The sequence below is a fragment of the Maylandia zebra genome, linkage group LG3 (genome assembly GCF_041146795.1).
Source record: "Maylandia zebra isolate NMK-2024a linkage group LG3, Mzebra_GT3a, whole genome shotgun sequence".
In the NCBI taxonomy this organism is placed as follows: domain Eukaryota; kingdom Metazoa; phylum Chordata; class Actinopteri; order Cichliformes; family Cichlidae; genus Maylandia; species Maylandia zebra.
This window is the reverse complement of record NC_135169.1, coordinates 27,899,105-27,916,695: the sequence shown is the minus strand read 5'-3', so window position 1 is coordinate 27,916,695 and position 17,591 is coordinate 27,899,105. Positions and strand designations below refer to the sequence as shown.

General features: G+C 41.9%; 1 protein-coding gene across 4 annotated transcripts in view; it reads right to left on the bottom strand.

Annotated features, from left to right (window-relative positions):
* The window catches only part of si:dkey-172j4.3 (diacylglycerol kinase delta), a 93,038-nt gene that overhangs the window by 15,861 nt on the left and 59,586 nt on the right, over positions 1–17,591 (bottom strand). For all 4 annotated transcript variants that reach the window (XM_012922542.3, XM_012922543.3, XM_004563549.3 and 1 more), the window contains 10 exons: positions 17,048–17,180; positions 15,078–15,184; positions 14,808–14,933; positions 11,884–11,986; positions 11,464–11,623; positions 11,239–11,347; positions 10,017–10,156; positions 7,036–7,123; positions 5,170–5,261; positions 1,185–1,284 (listed from right to left, as the gene is read on the bottom strand). In XM_012922542.3, the coding sequence (XP_012777996.1) occupies positions 1,185–1,284; positions 5,170–5,261; positions 7,036–7,123; positions 10,017–10,156; positions 11,239–11,347; positions 11,464–11,623; positions 11,884–11,986; positions 14,808–14,933; positions 15,078–15,184; positions 17,048–17,180 (1,158 nt within the window). The remainder of the gene's footprint in view (positions 1–1,184; positions 1,285–5,169; positions 5,262–7,035; positions 7,124–10,016; positions 10,157–11,238; positions 11,348–11,463; positions 11,624–11,883; positions 11,987–14,807; positions 14,934–15,077; positions 15,185–17,047; positions 17,181–17,591) is intronic.

Sequence of the window (17,591 nt, the reverse complement as noted above, 5' to 3'; positions counted from 1 at the left end):
TGGACATGCAGTACGCATCACTCTGAAATCGTCACTCTGTGAGGCTGCAGCAACACCTCAAACCAGCGTGAAAGCAATACTCGCTCTGATTTGGTGCTCGTGGGACTTTTATTTGGAGACTTGCGAGGCATCAACGCTGCTTCGCAGTATTTGGAAAAAGGCGGGTAAGTCAGAGGGTGGAAGCTTAAAAGATTTTTCTTAGTTTTTTAGAATCTTTTACGTCTCGAAGTGATTTTCTATGCAGAGACTCGAGCGGAAATGTTGTATTCAGGGGTTGTAGTCACGTGATCGTCATCTATGTGGCGTTAACTTGTCCACCATCAGGACAACAGACTGGATGCAAAAGAAAACTGCGTGCAACCAGCATTTGGTGAGTTGTGGTGAGCGTTTGCAGCAAACTACGACCAAAGCAGCTTTTTGGTGCAGCACCCTGTTTGCACCTGATTTCACCTAGCAACTGTGAACAACCTCTAGCAACCGTTTGCTAACTGGGAATGCATCAGACGGTCACTGACCGCTCTCTAAGCCTTTATATCTGAAGTGAGTAATACACCTGCTAGACATTAAACATGATTAAGGTAAGGACTCATTTACGGACTAGGATCTTGCCCAAGGATGCTTTGGCACGCTGCAGGAGGAGCTGGGGATCGACCCCTGAATTGGTAGAAAACTCACTCTACCACCTGAGTCGCCCTAAAATGATGTGAAAACTGGGGGTAAAATAACAAAAAAAAACAGCAAGTGCATCCAACCCTGTTAGACTTTTGAGTGCGTAACACTAGATCAGACACAGCAAGACCTGAAATTTCTGAATTTAGATGTTATCCCGTCGTTGTATCCTATTAAGTCCCAAATAAACGAGAAGCAGCATGAAAATGATCAAAGCATGAGTGGGTTAGTGTTTTGTGCAGACAGCGAGGAGTGACTTTGACTCAGTTTTTAATCTTGCATTCAGACTTCCAGCTTCAGTGTCTCCATTTATTCTAATGAAGAGTCAAATAATTCAGCAAGAAGAAAACATGAACCGCCAAAGGCGCAGAACACTAAAGCAGGGAGTGATAACACTGAACCTTCAACTATATTTCACACTCTCAATTATACACACGCACACCTACACTTGCCCACTAGTTACTGTTATACAAGCTCTTACATAACCCACACGGCCGCACACAAAGCCCATTTACCTTCTTTGCCATGGCATCTGCCTCCTCCTTGTTCTCCGTGGCTCTCTCGTACGCCTTCCCCACCTCCGCCACAAAATCATTCACCGTCCCACACAGAAATCTGGAAGGGGGGGGGGGGGGACGTGAAGGTGAAGGTTAACGTGATTAACACAGAGAGTGAAACTAATTATACGGCTAACAGGTTTCAGATTGTGTGAGTCACTGTGCAGTTACTGAAGATTACACACACACACACACACACACACACACACACACACACACACACACACTCTTGTTTTATTGCCACCTACCTGCCTGTCAGCTACGTCGCCTCCACACAGTCACTATTTACTCACAGCTGTTACATTGCCGCTGCATGACTCAGCAGGGAGGCCTCTCCAAATTCTCACAGTCCTCGTCGTGCTTTTTAGCAAATATTGGATGCTGAAAAATGATCGCCTCTCGCCTTCTACAGAAACACGCAGTTTATGTCCTCCAGTGCTGCCCAGACTATTTATTTTACTTCTATATTAGATGTGTGGAAATTACATGTCTCATCGCACCTTTTTAATGAATTTAAGCGTCATCTTTGAAAGGTAAAGCTTGTAGTGCTGATGAATATCTATTCAGCTTCACCGGTGCTACAATCAATCACGTGCAATGGCTCAGCAGCTGCAGGTGACGCGCTAATAACGGTAAAGATGTCACTAAAGGATAGAAGATACAACTTTATCTGGAAGCTCTTTTTAAGGTGTAACTGCTTTTAAGCAGAACGCCCAGAGGCTCTTACAAGATGTTTGCCAGGTGGACAGACTGGTTTCTACTGTTCAGATTAGTCAGATACAGTTACTCCATAGATTATGCTTTTGTAAACTTTCTTCTCATAGTACTTTTATAGTGTAGCGGTTCACTTAATACACATATCATAGTACTTTTAGTCCCCCTAACATATATCTCTATGTATATCATATGTTTCTATAAAACAGCCACTATCTGATGTGTGATTAAAAAAAGGTCCAAAAACTTCATTATGTTTAAATTTAGTAAATTTCTTGAAAGGGAAGTTCCTGTTTCTTCCTGTTAAAAGGGAGTTTTTCCTTCCCTGTTGCCAAGTGCTTGTTCAAAGAGGATGGTTTGATTTAGAGCTGGGCGATATGAGATTTTTTCATATCACGATATGTTTTTTTCATTTCAGGCGATAACGATATCTATCACGATATAAGCCAAATAACTATATTTGTAAGATTTAAATGTGCCGTTGCTCACAAGTAAAATGTGAAATAATCAGCAGCTTGTTTTTATTTAAATATTTATTTCCCATAATAAGTTCAACAGGGTAAATGTACTTAAGGAACATGAGACTTTTTCAGATAAATAAAGGCAAATATTGCAAACTACACAAAAGGCAGCCGCTAAAGCGTTTAAGTTTCAAAATAGAACAAACGAAACAGACTAAATTGTCAATTCCACTTAGAAACAAAATATTAATTCTAAAAATAAATCTTAGTTTGTTTTACAGAAGAACAGACAAAACTGACTAACTTTTGTCAATATCAAATAAACTGAGAACTAAAAGGAAATTCTCAATCTCTCCTTGTTGTATAGCTGAACTTTTCAAACAGTTTTAACAGTTACTTTAGTCTGACAAAAGCCGAATGACGAATTAGCGCTTCCAGTCAGAGACTGAGGCTACGTCCACGCGTACACGGGTATTTTTGAAAACGGAGATTTTCCGTTTTCGTTTTAAAAAATAATCCCGTCCACACATAAAAGCAGAAATGAAGGAAAACGCTGCTATGAACATGCCAAAGCAGCAGGTGGCGCTAGATTCCTAACCGTGCAGAAATGTTGGCCAATCAGAAGTCTAGAAGCCTCGGTGGGAAAAAGTAAACAAAGCTGGGGCATAGAAGCAGAACCGAGTCGTATGTGTGGAGGGACAGTAACTGTGTGTATATGTAAGCATTTAAACACTGCAGAGAGTAGAATTAACAGTAACAGTATTGTAGAAATTCATTTCACCGAAACAATAACGTGGCGCACAGTGTGACGCATGCACCAGTTCATTGTATTTCCAGACTTGCTTTCGGCACAATTTACAGTGCACGCTACTCTGTTTTTTGTCAGACTTGAAATAGCTGAAATACCTTCACACTACGGAACTTCTTTGGCTCTTCCGTTCGACAATCTCTCCGGCGTTGGAACCATCATCTGTTTTCTCTTCGGTCACGCTCGGTTGATTTTTCTAGTCGGCACACTCATTTCCTCCATTACGCACTGGCTCCATTACCCGCTGGCTGCTTCGCAAACAAATTTTTTTATTTTAAGAGGACAAGAGCGGCGAGGTCTATCGCGATAGCTTAATTTCTCTATCGAGTAAAAGTTATATCGCGATACATATCGTTATCGTTCTATCGCCCAGCTCTAGTTTGATTGTTAGGATTTTCTCTGCATACTGTAGGGTCTCTACCTAACGATATCAAACACTATGAGACCACTGCTGGTGTGATTTGGTGCTATATAAATAACTGAACTGAATCTTCCCTGTACACCTTGGACGTCCAAAAGCAAAAATCAACTTCTGTTTCAAACTGATCCAAATTTGTGTGGAGGATGATCACTTGCTGTCACCTCGGAGCAAGAAGGTCCTTGGTTTGAATCCACCACCTAGCACCTTGAGGAGTTTGCATGTTCTCCCCGTGGCTGTATCGGTTCTGTCCGGGTATTCTGAGCTCCTCCCACAGCCCACAGGGTTAACTGGCGAATCTAAACTGGACGTTTGCGTAACGGATGGCTGTCTGTCTCTCTGTGTTAGCTCTATGATCGACTGAGGACCTGTCCAGGGCGTACCCCGACTGTCACAGGGATAGGCTCCAGAGTCCCTGCGACCCTGAATTGGATAAGTGAAAGAAACTGACAGAACTGGGGTCTCTAGATATGAGATATTAGTTTAAAAGAGCCCAAAATGTTGCATTTCAGGCCCAACCTGCTGGATTCGCAATTTAAATGCGTTGCAGCCAGCATCACTGAGGCACAGCTAACATATATTCCGGTAACAGACTTCAAGGGAGAGATTTAAAAATCAAATCCACAATGAAAGAAGTCCAGAGGTGCATCAGGGGATGATCCTGAAGGAGAGACTAGCTTAACTGTAAACCAGGTGAGGTTTTAGATTTTTGTGTGCCAAATCCCAGAACTCTCTCGAACTTTCTCGTAAATCTAGCACACTTATTTGTCTCTACTGTCCCTGGCATGTTAGTGGGAGATCATTGTTAATGTTTAGAGGGCTCCATTAGAGTGTGACGGCAGGCTTACATTACTTACTCCTCTAATGGCTTCGCTGGCAGAGTGACATCCCATTTCTTCCATTAAGTCCCGGCCCTGTGCAGGAGCTCCACCAGACTCGTCTATGAGTTTTCACTGATAGTAAACTCAGGGTGAGAACAGCACCCAGCTGAACTCCATAAATATTATTTTAATGTCATTTCGTGCTTGAATTCTGTTCACACATCAAATCCTGTTAAAATTCTGTTTGCTGCTTTAAAGTTTTTTAAAAAGAAGTTATTATTGTTATATTTCATGGAAAATCTGCTGTGAACGTGTCCTGAAAGTCCCCGGGGTGTTGTAAATGTGCTGCAGGTCTGAACTAAAATAAGCATTGTTTTAAAAGAAACGCATGCAGAGAAATGGAGACGAGTCCTGCTGCACCGTTCCCCAAAGGGAGACGACTAATGTACTAATGCACTTAGGATGACCCCTAAACACTGATTCATCTGTCTCGTTCACTCAGACACGCTCGCACTCTCAAGTGTATGTGTGACCTCAGGATGAGAGCAAAGCATATACACACATTTAAAAAATACCAAGACAATCACTCGACATCCCCGTCTCATCGTCAGCCCCTCTCCCAGGCTTCATTCACCCATCATTATTATCCTTTACCCTCCCATCTACTACTTTCTTCCCCTCTTGTCTCATTTCTGAGTTTGGAAGCATTCGTGGCACGTACTTGGCAGAGGAAATGACATCACTGTGTTTGTCCGAGTCCAGGATCTTGGCGAGGTGGGAGGCCACGGAGTCTGCATACTGAGTGATGTGAACCTGAGAAGAAGAGAGGAAGGTTTCAAGTTAACAGAGAAACCAAAGAAACTTGATCTGTAGTTTAATCAAACGCTCTGGTTAATGAAGTGCCACAAGATATTTTTCTCTTTCATCTGGAAATATTAATTTACTGGTATTGGCACTAATTATGTGAGTTTAAAGGACCTAAGATGACATTTATTGTTTTTCTTTTTAATAGAGGCTGTAACCACTGACTACTAGCATAAGCCTACTCAGATCTTTTATTTTAAGATCTTTTTTTGAGAACTGAAGCAGCAAAATCATCCACTTTTGGGCAATATGGAACCCAAACTCAGTCCCCTAAAGATGATTAACATTATTATCTTAGATAGAATTAATTATCAGATTTAATGTAGCTAAGATTAAATTAATTTCAGTTTTATTTTGGCCAAAGATTTTGCAACTAGCAACAGGTCAGGAACATTATTTGGTGAGTTTCTCAGAGATGAGGTATGGGCAGAGGTTCACCACTTTGCAAAATAACTACATCTACAAACTGTGGAGCAATTGCAAAATAATCAAATTTGTGAAAGCTTTGACTGTCTCATCCACATTTCCTAACACCGTCAATCTCTGTGCGCAAACGGCAAGCCTGAATATGTTTTTTCAAATGGTACATTTTCTTAAATGCATGATTAGTACGGTATCTCTTGTCACAAGTGCCACATAAACCTGTGCGACTTCTTTTCACAGGTCATGTTTGACATGACAAGGCATGAATTACCCGCTCGTATTACTCATCCATTCACAGGAAATTCAACTAAATTCATCTGCGTTTAAGAAAACGTCAGTCCAGGTTTGCAGTTTGTGCAACAAATCCTTCTGCAGAGCGGGCATGTACACTCCTGTGAAGAGGTGCACCTGATGATTCAAGAGCCCGCAGAGCTACCTTTAGCCTCAATGATGTGAAGTAAACGTTTACTGCTATGGAGGAATTGCACCTCACTCTTCTTTACGACCGTGTTTCAGTTCATTCATTTGTTTATGCACAGCTCTAATGTTTCATCAACTTGAGCTCTGGACTTTGACTGGACCTTCGCGACTTAACTGAGGCCTGGAGAGCAGTAACGTTGAACACATTTTACATCGTGGGCCACATACAGCCCACTTTGAGCTTGGGCTCAACCCTAATAAGCTGTAAAGTTACAAAATTTATTCCCTCCTTTGTGTTTTCAAAAGCTGTCCCAGTAGGCCAGACTGGAGTCTTTGGTGGGCCAAAGTCTTAGATGAAGCTTTTGTGGGGTTTTCGCCGTTTCTCTGAGCATTGCACTCTGAGCAGGTAATCAAGAGCTACTGATGAGCAGCTCTCACCCTACTTACCCTCTGAATTCCTATAGAAGAGGTAAGGGTGGAGTTAGTCAATCCCCATTTATCACTCAAAAAACTCCAGTTTCTTTGGAATTTTACTGCAATGGCAAAATCATTTAGTAAAGAGGATTAATTTATGTGAGTGAAGATGATTTTAGCACGTTAACCACCATCTACTGCATATCTGGCATTTGAGAGGCAGCGCTCAGCTTGAATTGAAAACACAGAGCTGCCCTTTGTCGATATCACCGCCGCTCCCCGTGGTTTGAGTCTGATTGCTTTGGTTTCCAGCTGCCAGGCTCAATTGATTCTCAGCGGATGTTTTCCAAAATAATTTCAGAGAGCTTGGAAGCTCAGCCATTTACGGTCACCATCTGTCAAGAGACAGACAGCCTCTTTTTTAAAAACAAAAACAAAAAAAAAGGAGCCGTGCGGGGTGATTTACCTGTAGAGGAGAATCGAGGCAGTCCTCTTCCTTCACTATCGGCGTCTGTTTATTGGTGGTGGGCACCTCGTATGTCATCACGCTCCATCTAAGGAACACAGAGTGATAAAAAAAAAAAGAAAACCGTTATCAGATAATCACACAGAGATAAGACGCAACAGCCTCCTTATCCTGTTCAAACAGCAGGTCAATGAAGAAATGACCTGCAGTTCAAGGTGAGTTCAAAGAGAAGTTTGACCTCTGCTGCCTATAAAAAAGTTTACGTTATCATTTAATTTCACCCCAAAAGACGTCACAACTCGCAGCGTGTGGTAAAGCCTACACTGTCCTTTTACTCCAGAATAGTTTGTTTACTTGAATGAAAACCAAAAGACAAAATTGGAAGAAGCAGCCATCTGCCGTGACCGGTTGGGGTAGATGATTAACAGTTAAAGAAAACATACCCCAAACTCATGGGTGAAGCATGTAAGGCATTTTATCTCCCGTTTGCATCATCGCCCGCATGAAGAACCAGGAAGAAGGCCAACCTGAACAGTTACATTTACAGCCAGGTATGTAGAGTATGCTCCATCACTAAGATAAGCTTCAGGTTATTTTAAGTGACAATAAAGGGAGTGTCCAAATGCTGGCACCACGCACTGTGATTGGTTCTTTATAGTCCCAACGCCATTGGAAAACAGCGTAGATAGGATAGGGTCAATAGAGTCATTCCTGGAGCCTGACAGTTTTTAACAGCAGGTCATAGGTGTGTGTGTCAGATTTTCAAAATAAAAGCCTTTGTTTTTCTCAATTGAATACATGTGCGCTTTAAAAATCTGTGAATTTTTTTTAAACATAAAAGCCTCATTTAAGTCCAGGAAGTTATTGAGTTCACAAAAACGGTGTCTAATTTTCAAAATAAAAGACTGAGTATTCAATGAAAGCTACAAAGAGGCTTTGGTGGTGGCTCTATAATGTAAAAAAATGAAGATACATAAAATATAAATAAATAAATCTGCCAAATCAAACATGAGGGTTACTCGCACTGTGACTTATAAAAGCCTTCTATTTAGCTTTGTTTTAACTTTTTACAACAAGTATGAAACTGCTCTCTCCCTTCAACGTTTGAAGCCAACCTGTTTACCTCCAGCTCTTTAGCATCAACCTACAGACTGAGTCCGGCAGTAGCAGCAACCCCCCACGATTTCTCCAGAATCACACATCAAACATAAGGTCCAGGGCCCAGAATCGGTCCCCAAAAGGACTCCCATCTGGCCCACTGGACGAGTTTGGAAAATGTGGAGGAGTGAATAACTTTGAGTTTTATCTGTATTTTCATAACTTCTACAGATAAGAACCTCCCCCATGGTTATTAATACTAAACCAATGTAATTAAGTAACTGTTTTTTTTATTATCTACTGTAAAAATTTCTGATGGGTACAGTGGTTTAATTAGATAAATAGAAATCGAATGGTTTCTGTGAGTTAATAAAAAACCTTGTTATTTATAATTACTGTCCAATGACATGCTACAGATCTTTCTGTCCTTTTACACATTTATTTCTTACAACTTAAGCCGAAAGAGCCTTGTTGACAGACTTCTTTCATTTACTACAGCAGCATTTCTTTCTCATGTAAACAACCAAGACGTAGTGTTGGGCACAGCCATTAAAAGTTTTAGGTTTTACTGGTTCGGCCCACTTAAGATCAAAGTAGTTTGTATGTGGCCCACAATGTGAAATGAGTTTAACTTTCCTGGTCTAGTTCGTTTACTTTAGTAAAGTTTAAAATATTTGCTCTTTATTAAAGTTTATCCATGTCGTGGCCCTTACTCCTTCTATTACAAATATTTTACTTTGTTCAAATCATTCATTATAACTCTTTACTTCCTTATTATTTTGCAGATTTTAAAATCCAAATCCAATTTTTCCTGAGCTTAAACGCCACACTCTGTGCTTGATATTCCAGTTTTCCGATCACGTATTCAGTTTTTTGGTCGTGGCAGCACCTCTGAGCGACAAGTGAGCCTCACAAGGAAGTGCTAAAAACTGCAATTCCACTCGAGGCTGAAAAGTCACAGACTCCCACGTTAAAATGCCCAAATCTGCAGCAGAAATAAACATGTTTACAGACATCATTAAGTAACAGCTGTGCCAGCACAGGCAGCCACTAGCTGTCTGCTGGATGTCACGTTAGATAATTGGAGCCACTGGACCTCTAGGCAGTGTGGCGTTGGACCCTTCTGGAAAACTTTTAATCTAATTATCTGACAAAAATGATGACCTACTCTGTGGTTAATTGTGCTATGAGTCAAAATCTTAAAAATAAGGTGCAAGTAGAAGCGGACATTTAAGAGGTCACTGTTGAATTGTTTAAAATCGCTGAGGCTAAGGAAGGCTGTGTTGGATTCACATGATGGCACACGGGGAGAAAAAAAGCTCGCTGCGGCTCATTTTCTGGTTTTAATCGGCACCATTTATGGCAAATATGAAAAGGTGGTTTCCAACATTCTGTGAAGCTCGGGGGCTCTGTATGAATTTGTCTGTGCACTCAGTCCGTTTCATTTTGTGCCCGTCGCTGGCTGAACTCTGTGGCATTAAAAGTTTTAATTTTTAATTTTATAAATCTTTCTCAGGAGTGCAGACAGAAATGAATAGCCTGTAGTACTTTTATTTAATTCTTTTTATTACTTTTAGTATCACCTGCTGCTGTCTGCAGCCCTTCAATGAACCTAATGAAGCGAAATATAAAAACCTAACAGGACCAGATCTGTTTTTCATTAATTCGTTCATCTGGGACATCCTCCTCCAGCAAGTTATTTCAAGAAAACACCGTGAACATCTCTCGTCTCACAACCCAAACAAATAAATTAAACTGCACTTACAGTGCACTAGCAGTAACAGCTAAAAGCACTTCAGTCTGGACCTTTAAATTCAGAGGACTTTTACAGGAGCCAACCCAGCTGAAACCAAAGTTTCCACCCTCACTCCCTCTGGTCTTACCGATCCAGCATTTTGGTGGTGGCTCTCTCCAGCTTCTCCAGGATCTGTAGGAGCTGAGCGTCATCGTCGCAGAGGCCGCCCCAGCCCAGAACGCGAGCCAGGTCGTTACCTGTGCCCAGAGGCAGCACGCCCAGCTGACACTACAGACACGTGGAGAAACGAGAAACTGATGCAAAGTACAGAACAATAAAAAGCAAACAAACTGATGACTACGACAAAGCTCACTGCAATGGCTTAGTTTTGCACTACATCTGTCTTCTGGGACATCCTCACCCTTTCCTGTGCTTAAAAATATACTTAGACGCCCAATAACATTTGGCTACATGTCTTTGATTTGTTTTAGCTTAAACTGCCTAGCTGCTGATCTGACATGACTTTGACGAATTTGGGGGTAGTCCTCTGCCTTCTTTATTACATCCACTTTGTGCAACGTACCAAGAGCACTGATAGTGAAACAGCCCCAGAGCACGATGCTACCATCACCATGCTTGGCACCACCGTGGCTGCAGTGCTGCTGTCTCCAGAGGGCACTGGGCATGTGTATATTTGTCTTATATTTTAAAATAATTAAAAATCACCATGACATTCATTCCCAGGATGAGTGGATATAAACTTCTAACCACACCCGTTGGCCTGACAGCAGCAGACAGAAAAGTGATGCTCATTTAGCGCCGGTAATAAACTGTCTGTAGTTAACTTCTCTGAGAGGTTTGTTTCAACTGCAATGTTAAATGATCAACAAATCTATAAAAATCATGCTGAGGTTACAAAAATTCTGACTCCTTGATTTGTTCATCTAACATCTTAAAGCTGATGCTGACTTAAGCGGTTAATCTTATTCATTTAGCCTGGAACAAAACTGATTAGACGTGGCACTTTATATAAAATTAGTATTAATTTAACATAAAAGCCATGTTAATCTGCCACAACATCAATTTATGTGAAATTAATTTAATAAAATGAATGAATTAGTTCAGCTAAGGAGGCTGTGTTGCCCTTCTCTCTACCATGAACCACTCCCTCTCCAGTCAGGATCAATGTTATATTAGACTTCGATTATAGACTCAAGTATGTAAACTTGGCTTATTGTTGGTGTTTCTTCTGAAAGCACCTTTCGCCAGCATCAAGATTAACACAACAACAGGTATCTCGCTGCTTTCTCCTACCCATCGGCGTTACATCATCGGCAACATCCACTCCTCCTCCTCCTCGTTGTTCTCACCTGTTTATGGAGGTTGAGTTTATCCAGCTCTGAGAGCACCCAGCCCACGCTGCCATCTCCTCCGCACACAAGAATACGAAATGTCACAAACTTCTGGAAGAGGCGCAGGCTGAGGAGGAGAGAACGAGAGGCAGGTGTTTACAGAGAGCAACACTTATTAAATGTTCTACTGGAGAACGACCCGTAGATATTACAAGGACTCAGAAAGAAAAAGCTCTTAAATACCCGAGCTCTGGCCCTCCGTTCATCAAGTCAAAGACCTGCGCTGGGTTCAGAAGCTGCTTGAACTTGCGGAGGAACTTGACCCCCTGGTTGTCCCCGCTTTTGGAGTTGACCAAGACCAAAAGAGGGCTGGAGCAGGACGCCGAGGTGGCCTTCCAGAAGCCTGTAAACGAGCAGAAATGTTTGTATAGCTCACAGCGTGGAGTTCAAACGCCACTGGGACCGTGTTCAAACTGTAAACTGCTGATGATAGATGCACAAATTCCAGGGATAAGGGTTAGTAACTTGGAATTACAAATTGTCAGTGTCAGTAGAAAAAGCCAAGTCAGGCTAAGTCACAATTTCATTACATGACTGAACTTTAAAACCTACTGTAAAAGTAATACTGTGTGTCCATGTGGGTGGGAGTAAGAGGTGTCTCACCGTCTGAGTCGATGCTGTTAAGTGCAGTTGGAGGGATGATGGACACTCGACATTGGCCCAAGGGACACACCTTCCCCATTTGTTCCTTACAGCTGTTATGGACCTGTGAACGCACATGCACACACACATACAGAGTCAGTGGTCTCCAGTAATTCTATATTTCAGTAGAAGCAGAAAGGTCATTACATCCCTCTGAAACCCACCAAAATGCCAGTTCTGTAACCTTTACAAATGCCACTGTGATTCATTTGAGTGTGCGAGCCTGTGTATGCGCGTGTCTTTGTATACCGAGGATCAGACTTCGCATTATGTGTGCCCGTTTGGCCTGAACGCTCAAAAAACACAATGCCGCTCTTGCTAAATGGAACAAGAGGATAGAGTAAATCTACATCTCTCTGTGTGTTTGAATGCTTCCACTGGACTTTTCTGTTTGACTACATCAGTGTTTCAAAACCCACTACAGTAGAGCACAAACATAATAAAAGACAGGCTCCTGTGTACTCCTTATTAAGTAAAGAGCGGATGTTTCAGGCTTTCCAGTGCGATGCTTGGGCTGGTCTTTTGGTGTACACTGGGTGAAATGACACTAATCCATAATGTGAGGGTAAGTGGTTATAGTGCAAACCACATGGGTAAAAATGCACTCAGCAGCCCGATGCTCACTTCAGTAATTTCCCAGTTATCCCAAATCAACTCCCAACTCATCTCATCTACTGACTGAAGGTTGGAGGTTCGATCATTGGGGAGGATACTGAACCCCAAGGTCTCCTTCCAATGTTAGTTAGTAAGTGTAGTGCTTGTATGAATGCATGATTAAGGCACATAAAACGCTTTGAGTGCACTAGTAGAGTGGAAAAGAGCTAAATCAATCAATCTGTTTACAGAGTCTCCTGCCTAATTGTACTGTTGCACTTAAGTAATGGGAACTGTATTTCACGTTAAAACATGTGGAAGAACTATATTAAAACTATATATATGCACACTCTGGTTTTACTCTAGTTAATATTAGAGCTGCAGTTTCATACTTTCTTTGCCACTTGGGGACAGACGGTATGGACGCAGCTCTCAGGTCAGAAAGCGCCTTAAACCTGTATTTTCTCTGAAGGCCAGCAGATGGAGATAGCTGTGACTGGAAAAGACTTTCTGTCCTACTGAGGTTTCTCATGGGATGTCATACGTGCTTCGCTTAACAGTTGGACTTGGTACAACACTCAGTTGCTAGGGAAACTGGCTGGCTTATTCCCCGACTGGCTGGTGGTTCATGGAGGTTTCTGCGTCTTACTAGTTGAAATCGGTTGCAAAGAAGGTGCCACACGGTTGTAGTTTTTCATGTTTGCCTGCAAATACTTGCTAACTACTAGTCCACTGGTAGTTAAATTTGAAGAAGTGAAGTGAAGAAGGTTCACTTTCAAAGTAAAAGTTATGCTGGTTGCACATTTCAAAGAAAGCAACTTCGAAGGCAAACGGTCTCCATTTCTGATTTCTGTTGCACATCTTACTGTGTTTGTGTACGAGCCCATCGCCGACTCGTCTGCAGGCCTGTGGGATTTAGCATTTATATTCCCAGCCACTGCCATCAAATTTGATTAGTCTTCCTGTTTGTTCCACTGCTTTCTGTTTTCCTTGTTTGTTTGGACTAGACTCTTGAAAGAAAAACAGCAGCCAAAGGAACTGACGAAAAGAAAAACCAAAACAACCCCATGGGCAAAGAAACAGAAATCACTTGTGTGGGGACATCGTAGTAGATTGTTCTACTACGATGTCAATATTTCTCACTTGTACAGTCGGGTCTAGTACATCACAGCTACTGCAATAAAAAAACGAAACGTTTCTGGCTGTAAAACCAGAACAATGGGCTGAAAGGCAATAAAATGCTCCACGGATTTCAGGGGCATCTCTCTGTAAAACTTTTACATATTCTTTTCTATTAGGCAAGATTATTTTATCCATTTTATACATGGAAACATTACAAAATAATGGTTTAAATGAATTTAAAAGCATGAAAAATTAACTAAAACGTCTACGTATTTTATGCAGAATTTGAAGGACTTTAATTTTATGTTAAGATGCACCAAGTGCTGTTGGTCCTTGTGCCACTTTCTTTGCGGGATTATAACCAGCCTGTCAATGCCCTCCTAAATATTATTAATACTCCAGCGCACACAAAAAATGATTCTCCACATCGTGCTTGAGGCGGTCGAAGCGTCGGGTCAGTTTCAGCAGCCCTGCAGCTGACAGGAATTTATCAGCCCCTGTTCCATTTCTCATTTTAACTTTCCTTCCTATTCCTCCTCCCCTCGGGGATCTCTGCTGCCAATCTATGTGCCGTCCCATTAGTCTGATGACTCTGCTGAACTTCTCAGACCTTGAGTCTTCGGAGGAGGTGAGAGCGGGAAGTCAAGGACAATAAAAAGCTCTTGGTTGTTTTTTCCAGAGAAGTGGGAGGAGCGTCTCATGTGGAGAATCACAATTTCCTGCGCATGAGTCAACATGTCCCAAGGGCAGACAAACAAATAAAGGGATAATTGAATCTTATGAATTTATCTGAATTTGATCTCTCTGTTCTGTACGGAGCCGCTCACACGGTTCCAGATAACGAGACGTGTATCGTGCTTAATGAAAACCCTGCGTTCATATTTAAATGTGACAAATGATGCACTTTTATTTTGCTGACAACATCACTTCCCGAATTACCTCCATTATTGGATGGAGCTGCTTTGAGTCTGTTTGCATCGCACACTTTTCCCAGTGCACCCCTGCTATGACTCCATTTCCGTGGGCATCGACGCATTCGAATGACAGAAGTTCAAATAAGAAAGGCTGGAAATAACTCTCAGCTAAAAGCAATGCCCCAGATAAACACTAATATTGATTCAGCGTGACAGTTTTTGATGGGATGGAGGCTAAACTCAATCCACACTTACGATAGCCTTGCACCAGAGGCAGCGCCAGTCCTGCAGTCGCCTCACGCTGCCACAGTTCTTATCACACACCACACATTTGGCGCTGACGGGCAGATTGCCTTCCAGCCACTGGTGGGGCATGGACACCTGGAGGGAAAAATAAATAAACAAAGCATATCAAATGAAGCCCTTCTGCTCTAAAGACATCAAACCAAAGGTATGCACATCAGGCAAAATAATTTGCATGAAAACAAAACCAAATGCAACTCGTGAGTAAGCCTCGGCTCGTACCCCATCCTCATCCTCAATGATGTCATTTCCTATGGAGGCTAGCGTGGTCCACTTGCAGTTGTTGGTGGAGCGAACAGCACATCTCTTGTGAGCCTTGAACTTACAAACTGCAGAGGATAGATGAACAAATATCATGTCAGACACACTGGAAGTCTCCACTTTTATCCTCTTCTATTTGGGTGAGTGTATGATGTAAGCTTCCTGATGGTCACAGTGTGTGACTGTACTCCTGATAGAGCTGTGTAAAACTATGCGATAACATGATGAGACAGTGTACATATGGACTGGAGAGCAGCTGGAGGGGGTGCTAAAAACTGCAGCTCCTCTAGTCTGAGGCTGCTCTAAACGAGGGCTGGTCCCCATAGACTCCCATGTTAAGAGGCACAACTTTAAAGCAAAGACAAACATGTTTGCAGCCTGCTGCAAAACTCAGTTTTAGTTGGAAAGCATGTGCAGTATAACGTGGTTTTTGATGCTTAAAGTTATCAATTGGGGCGTGGCCTCTTTGAGCGACAGTCACAGTTAAAGCACTAAAAGCTCGTTACAGTCATCTGCACTTTTGGTCACTGAAGCTCTGATATTTTATTTCTGTGTTATAGGTTATAACAGCTATCTGTGCTATAGCTGACATGCTAAGGCTCTTTGAGGTGGCTGCTGTTGTTGTGAATTTTATATAAATGATATTTAAACTGAGTCCAAATATGGTCACTACAAGTTAAACAAAAAAACTAAGCAGGGATCCACAAGTTCAGAGGTGGTTACTGCTTAATTACTGCTGAGTTTTGCCATCATTTAGATACAGTCTATGGTAAATGTACTGCTGGGTTTTTAAAGCACGAGAACAAAATTAATCTGAAGCAAGGACAGTGGGTCGACTAATTAGAGTTAATCAGTTAATTTCTTTGTTTTACCTAATCAACTTCATATTAGGGACCAAATTAAAATAAAGTGTTACTTAAATACCTGTAACACTTTCTTTCTTCAAGATATGTTGTGCTGAAATTAAACAAAAGGAGCCCTCAGGTACTAACATGTTCTCTGAGAAGAGAAATTCTCTTTAATGGTAATTGGAAACCTGCAGCCTCAATCACACAGACCTTGAGTCTAGTGATACCCTGGCAACATGTAGTTGCTAGGGAAAAACGTGTTTTTCCTGATCAGTTGGCGGGTTGTTGTTGGCAGTCGCTGGGTACATGGTGCTTTTACTTTGAAGGAGACTGGTCTCCTTTTCTAGTTTCTTGGACTTTGAGGTCGACATACATGGATATTTTGGTAAACCTAGATTTTTGTGTGTTTTGGCCTTTCTTGCACGTGTAAATGCCGTTGTTTGTTGGATTTTGAGCTGCCGCTTAAGGGTTATATGGCGACCTGCTGCTCTGGCATGATCTTGATAGACTTTGAGGTGGTTTTACGCATTTTAATGTTCACTGAGATATTTTTCAAAATAAGCTCTTAAAATCCTGTCCTCTTCAGAAATTGTTCCGTCTTCCTCCCTTCTAAACCCCCAACCGCAGATGGCTGCTCCTCCTGGTTCTGCTCAAGGTTTCTTCCTGTTAAAAGGGAGTTTTTCCTTCCCACTGTCGCCAAGTTCTGGCTTACAGGCTGTCGTTGGATTGTTGAAGTTGTCTCTGAATTACAATTGAATGTGTTGAGTGGATTTAAAGTATGTCTGTAATCTGATTTTTACCCCTGATATGAGAGGTGACGTACTTTATACAACTGTCTCCAGTTGTATCACAAACCTGTTAAGCAACCATTGTCACAGTGCAGGAAAGAGCTTTAAAGCTACTTTATTACTGCATATCAAGCGCAGACAAAGAGAACGCTGGTGATGTAATTTTTCTTGTTAGACCAAAAATGGTAGGATTGTTTCTTAGAAATTAATGCATGAGTGACTCGACGTTCCAGTGACTTCATATGAGTGAGCGCAAGAACACAGATGCAGTGTGTGTGTGCATGTGTCTACGTGCCTTCACAGGACAGGCCGTGGGAGGTGACACCTGGCAGCGCCTCTCTGCAAACGTTGCAGAAGGTCGGTCTGGCGTGCGAGCAGGCGTACCAGTTGTGCATCCCGGAGAAATGCTCCATATTAAACTGACTGGCCTGGGGGGGTGGGAAGGAGAAACATTGAGGTTGAAACGCGTCAGCACTTCTCTACACAAGAGGAAACACAAAAGGACAAAAACGAGAACTTTCCCGGAACTACAATTAAAAAAAAATAACTAGACTGGGGTAGGAGAACGATGGCTGCACAATTCATCACCTGCTTAAAATCACATCACATGAATAACTAGAGATGAGAAGGCAAAAATTGAAACCCCAAATTAACTTTTATAATAAAAAGCCTAGGAAGGCCAAAAATCAAAGAGAATATAAGCTCATAAAAAAAAATCAGAGCCTCCACTTTATAACCAATTAAAGAGGAGGCTTGGTTTTATGAGGACATCAATCGGTAGGCAAAGAGCTGAAATGAGAGGCAGATAAAAAGGAGACGAGAAGATGTGAAGGTGGATC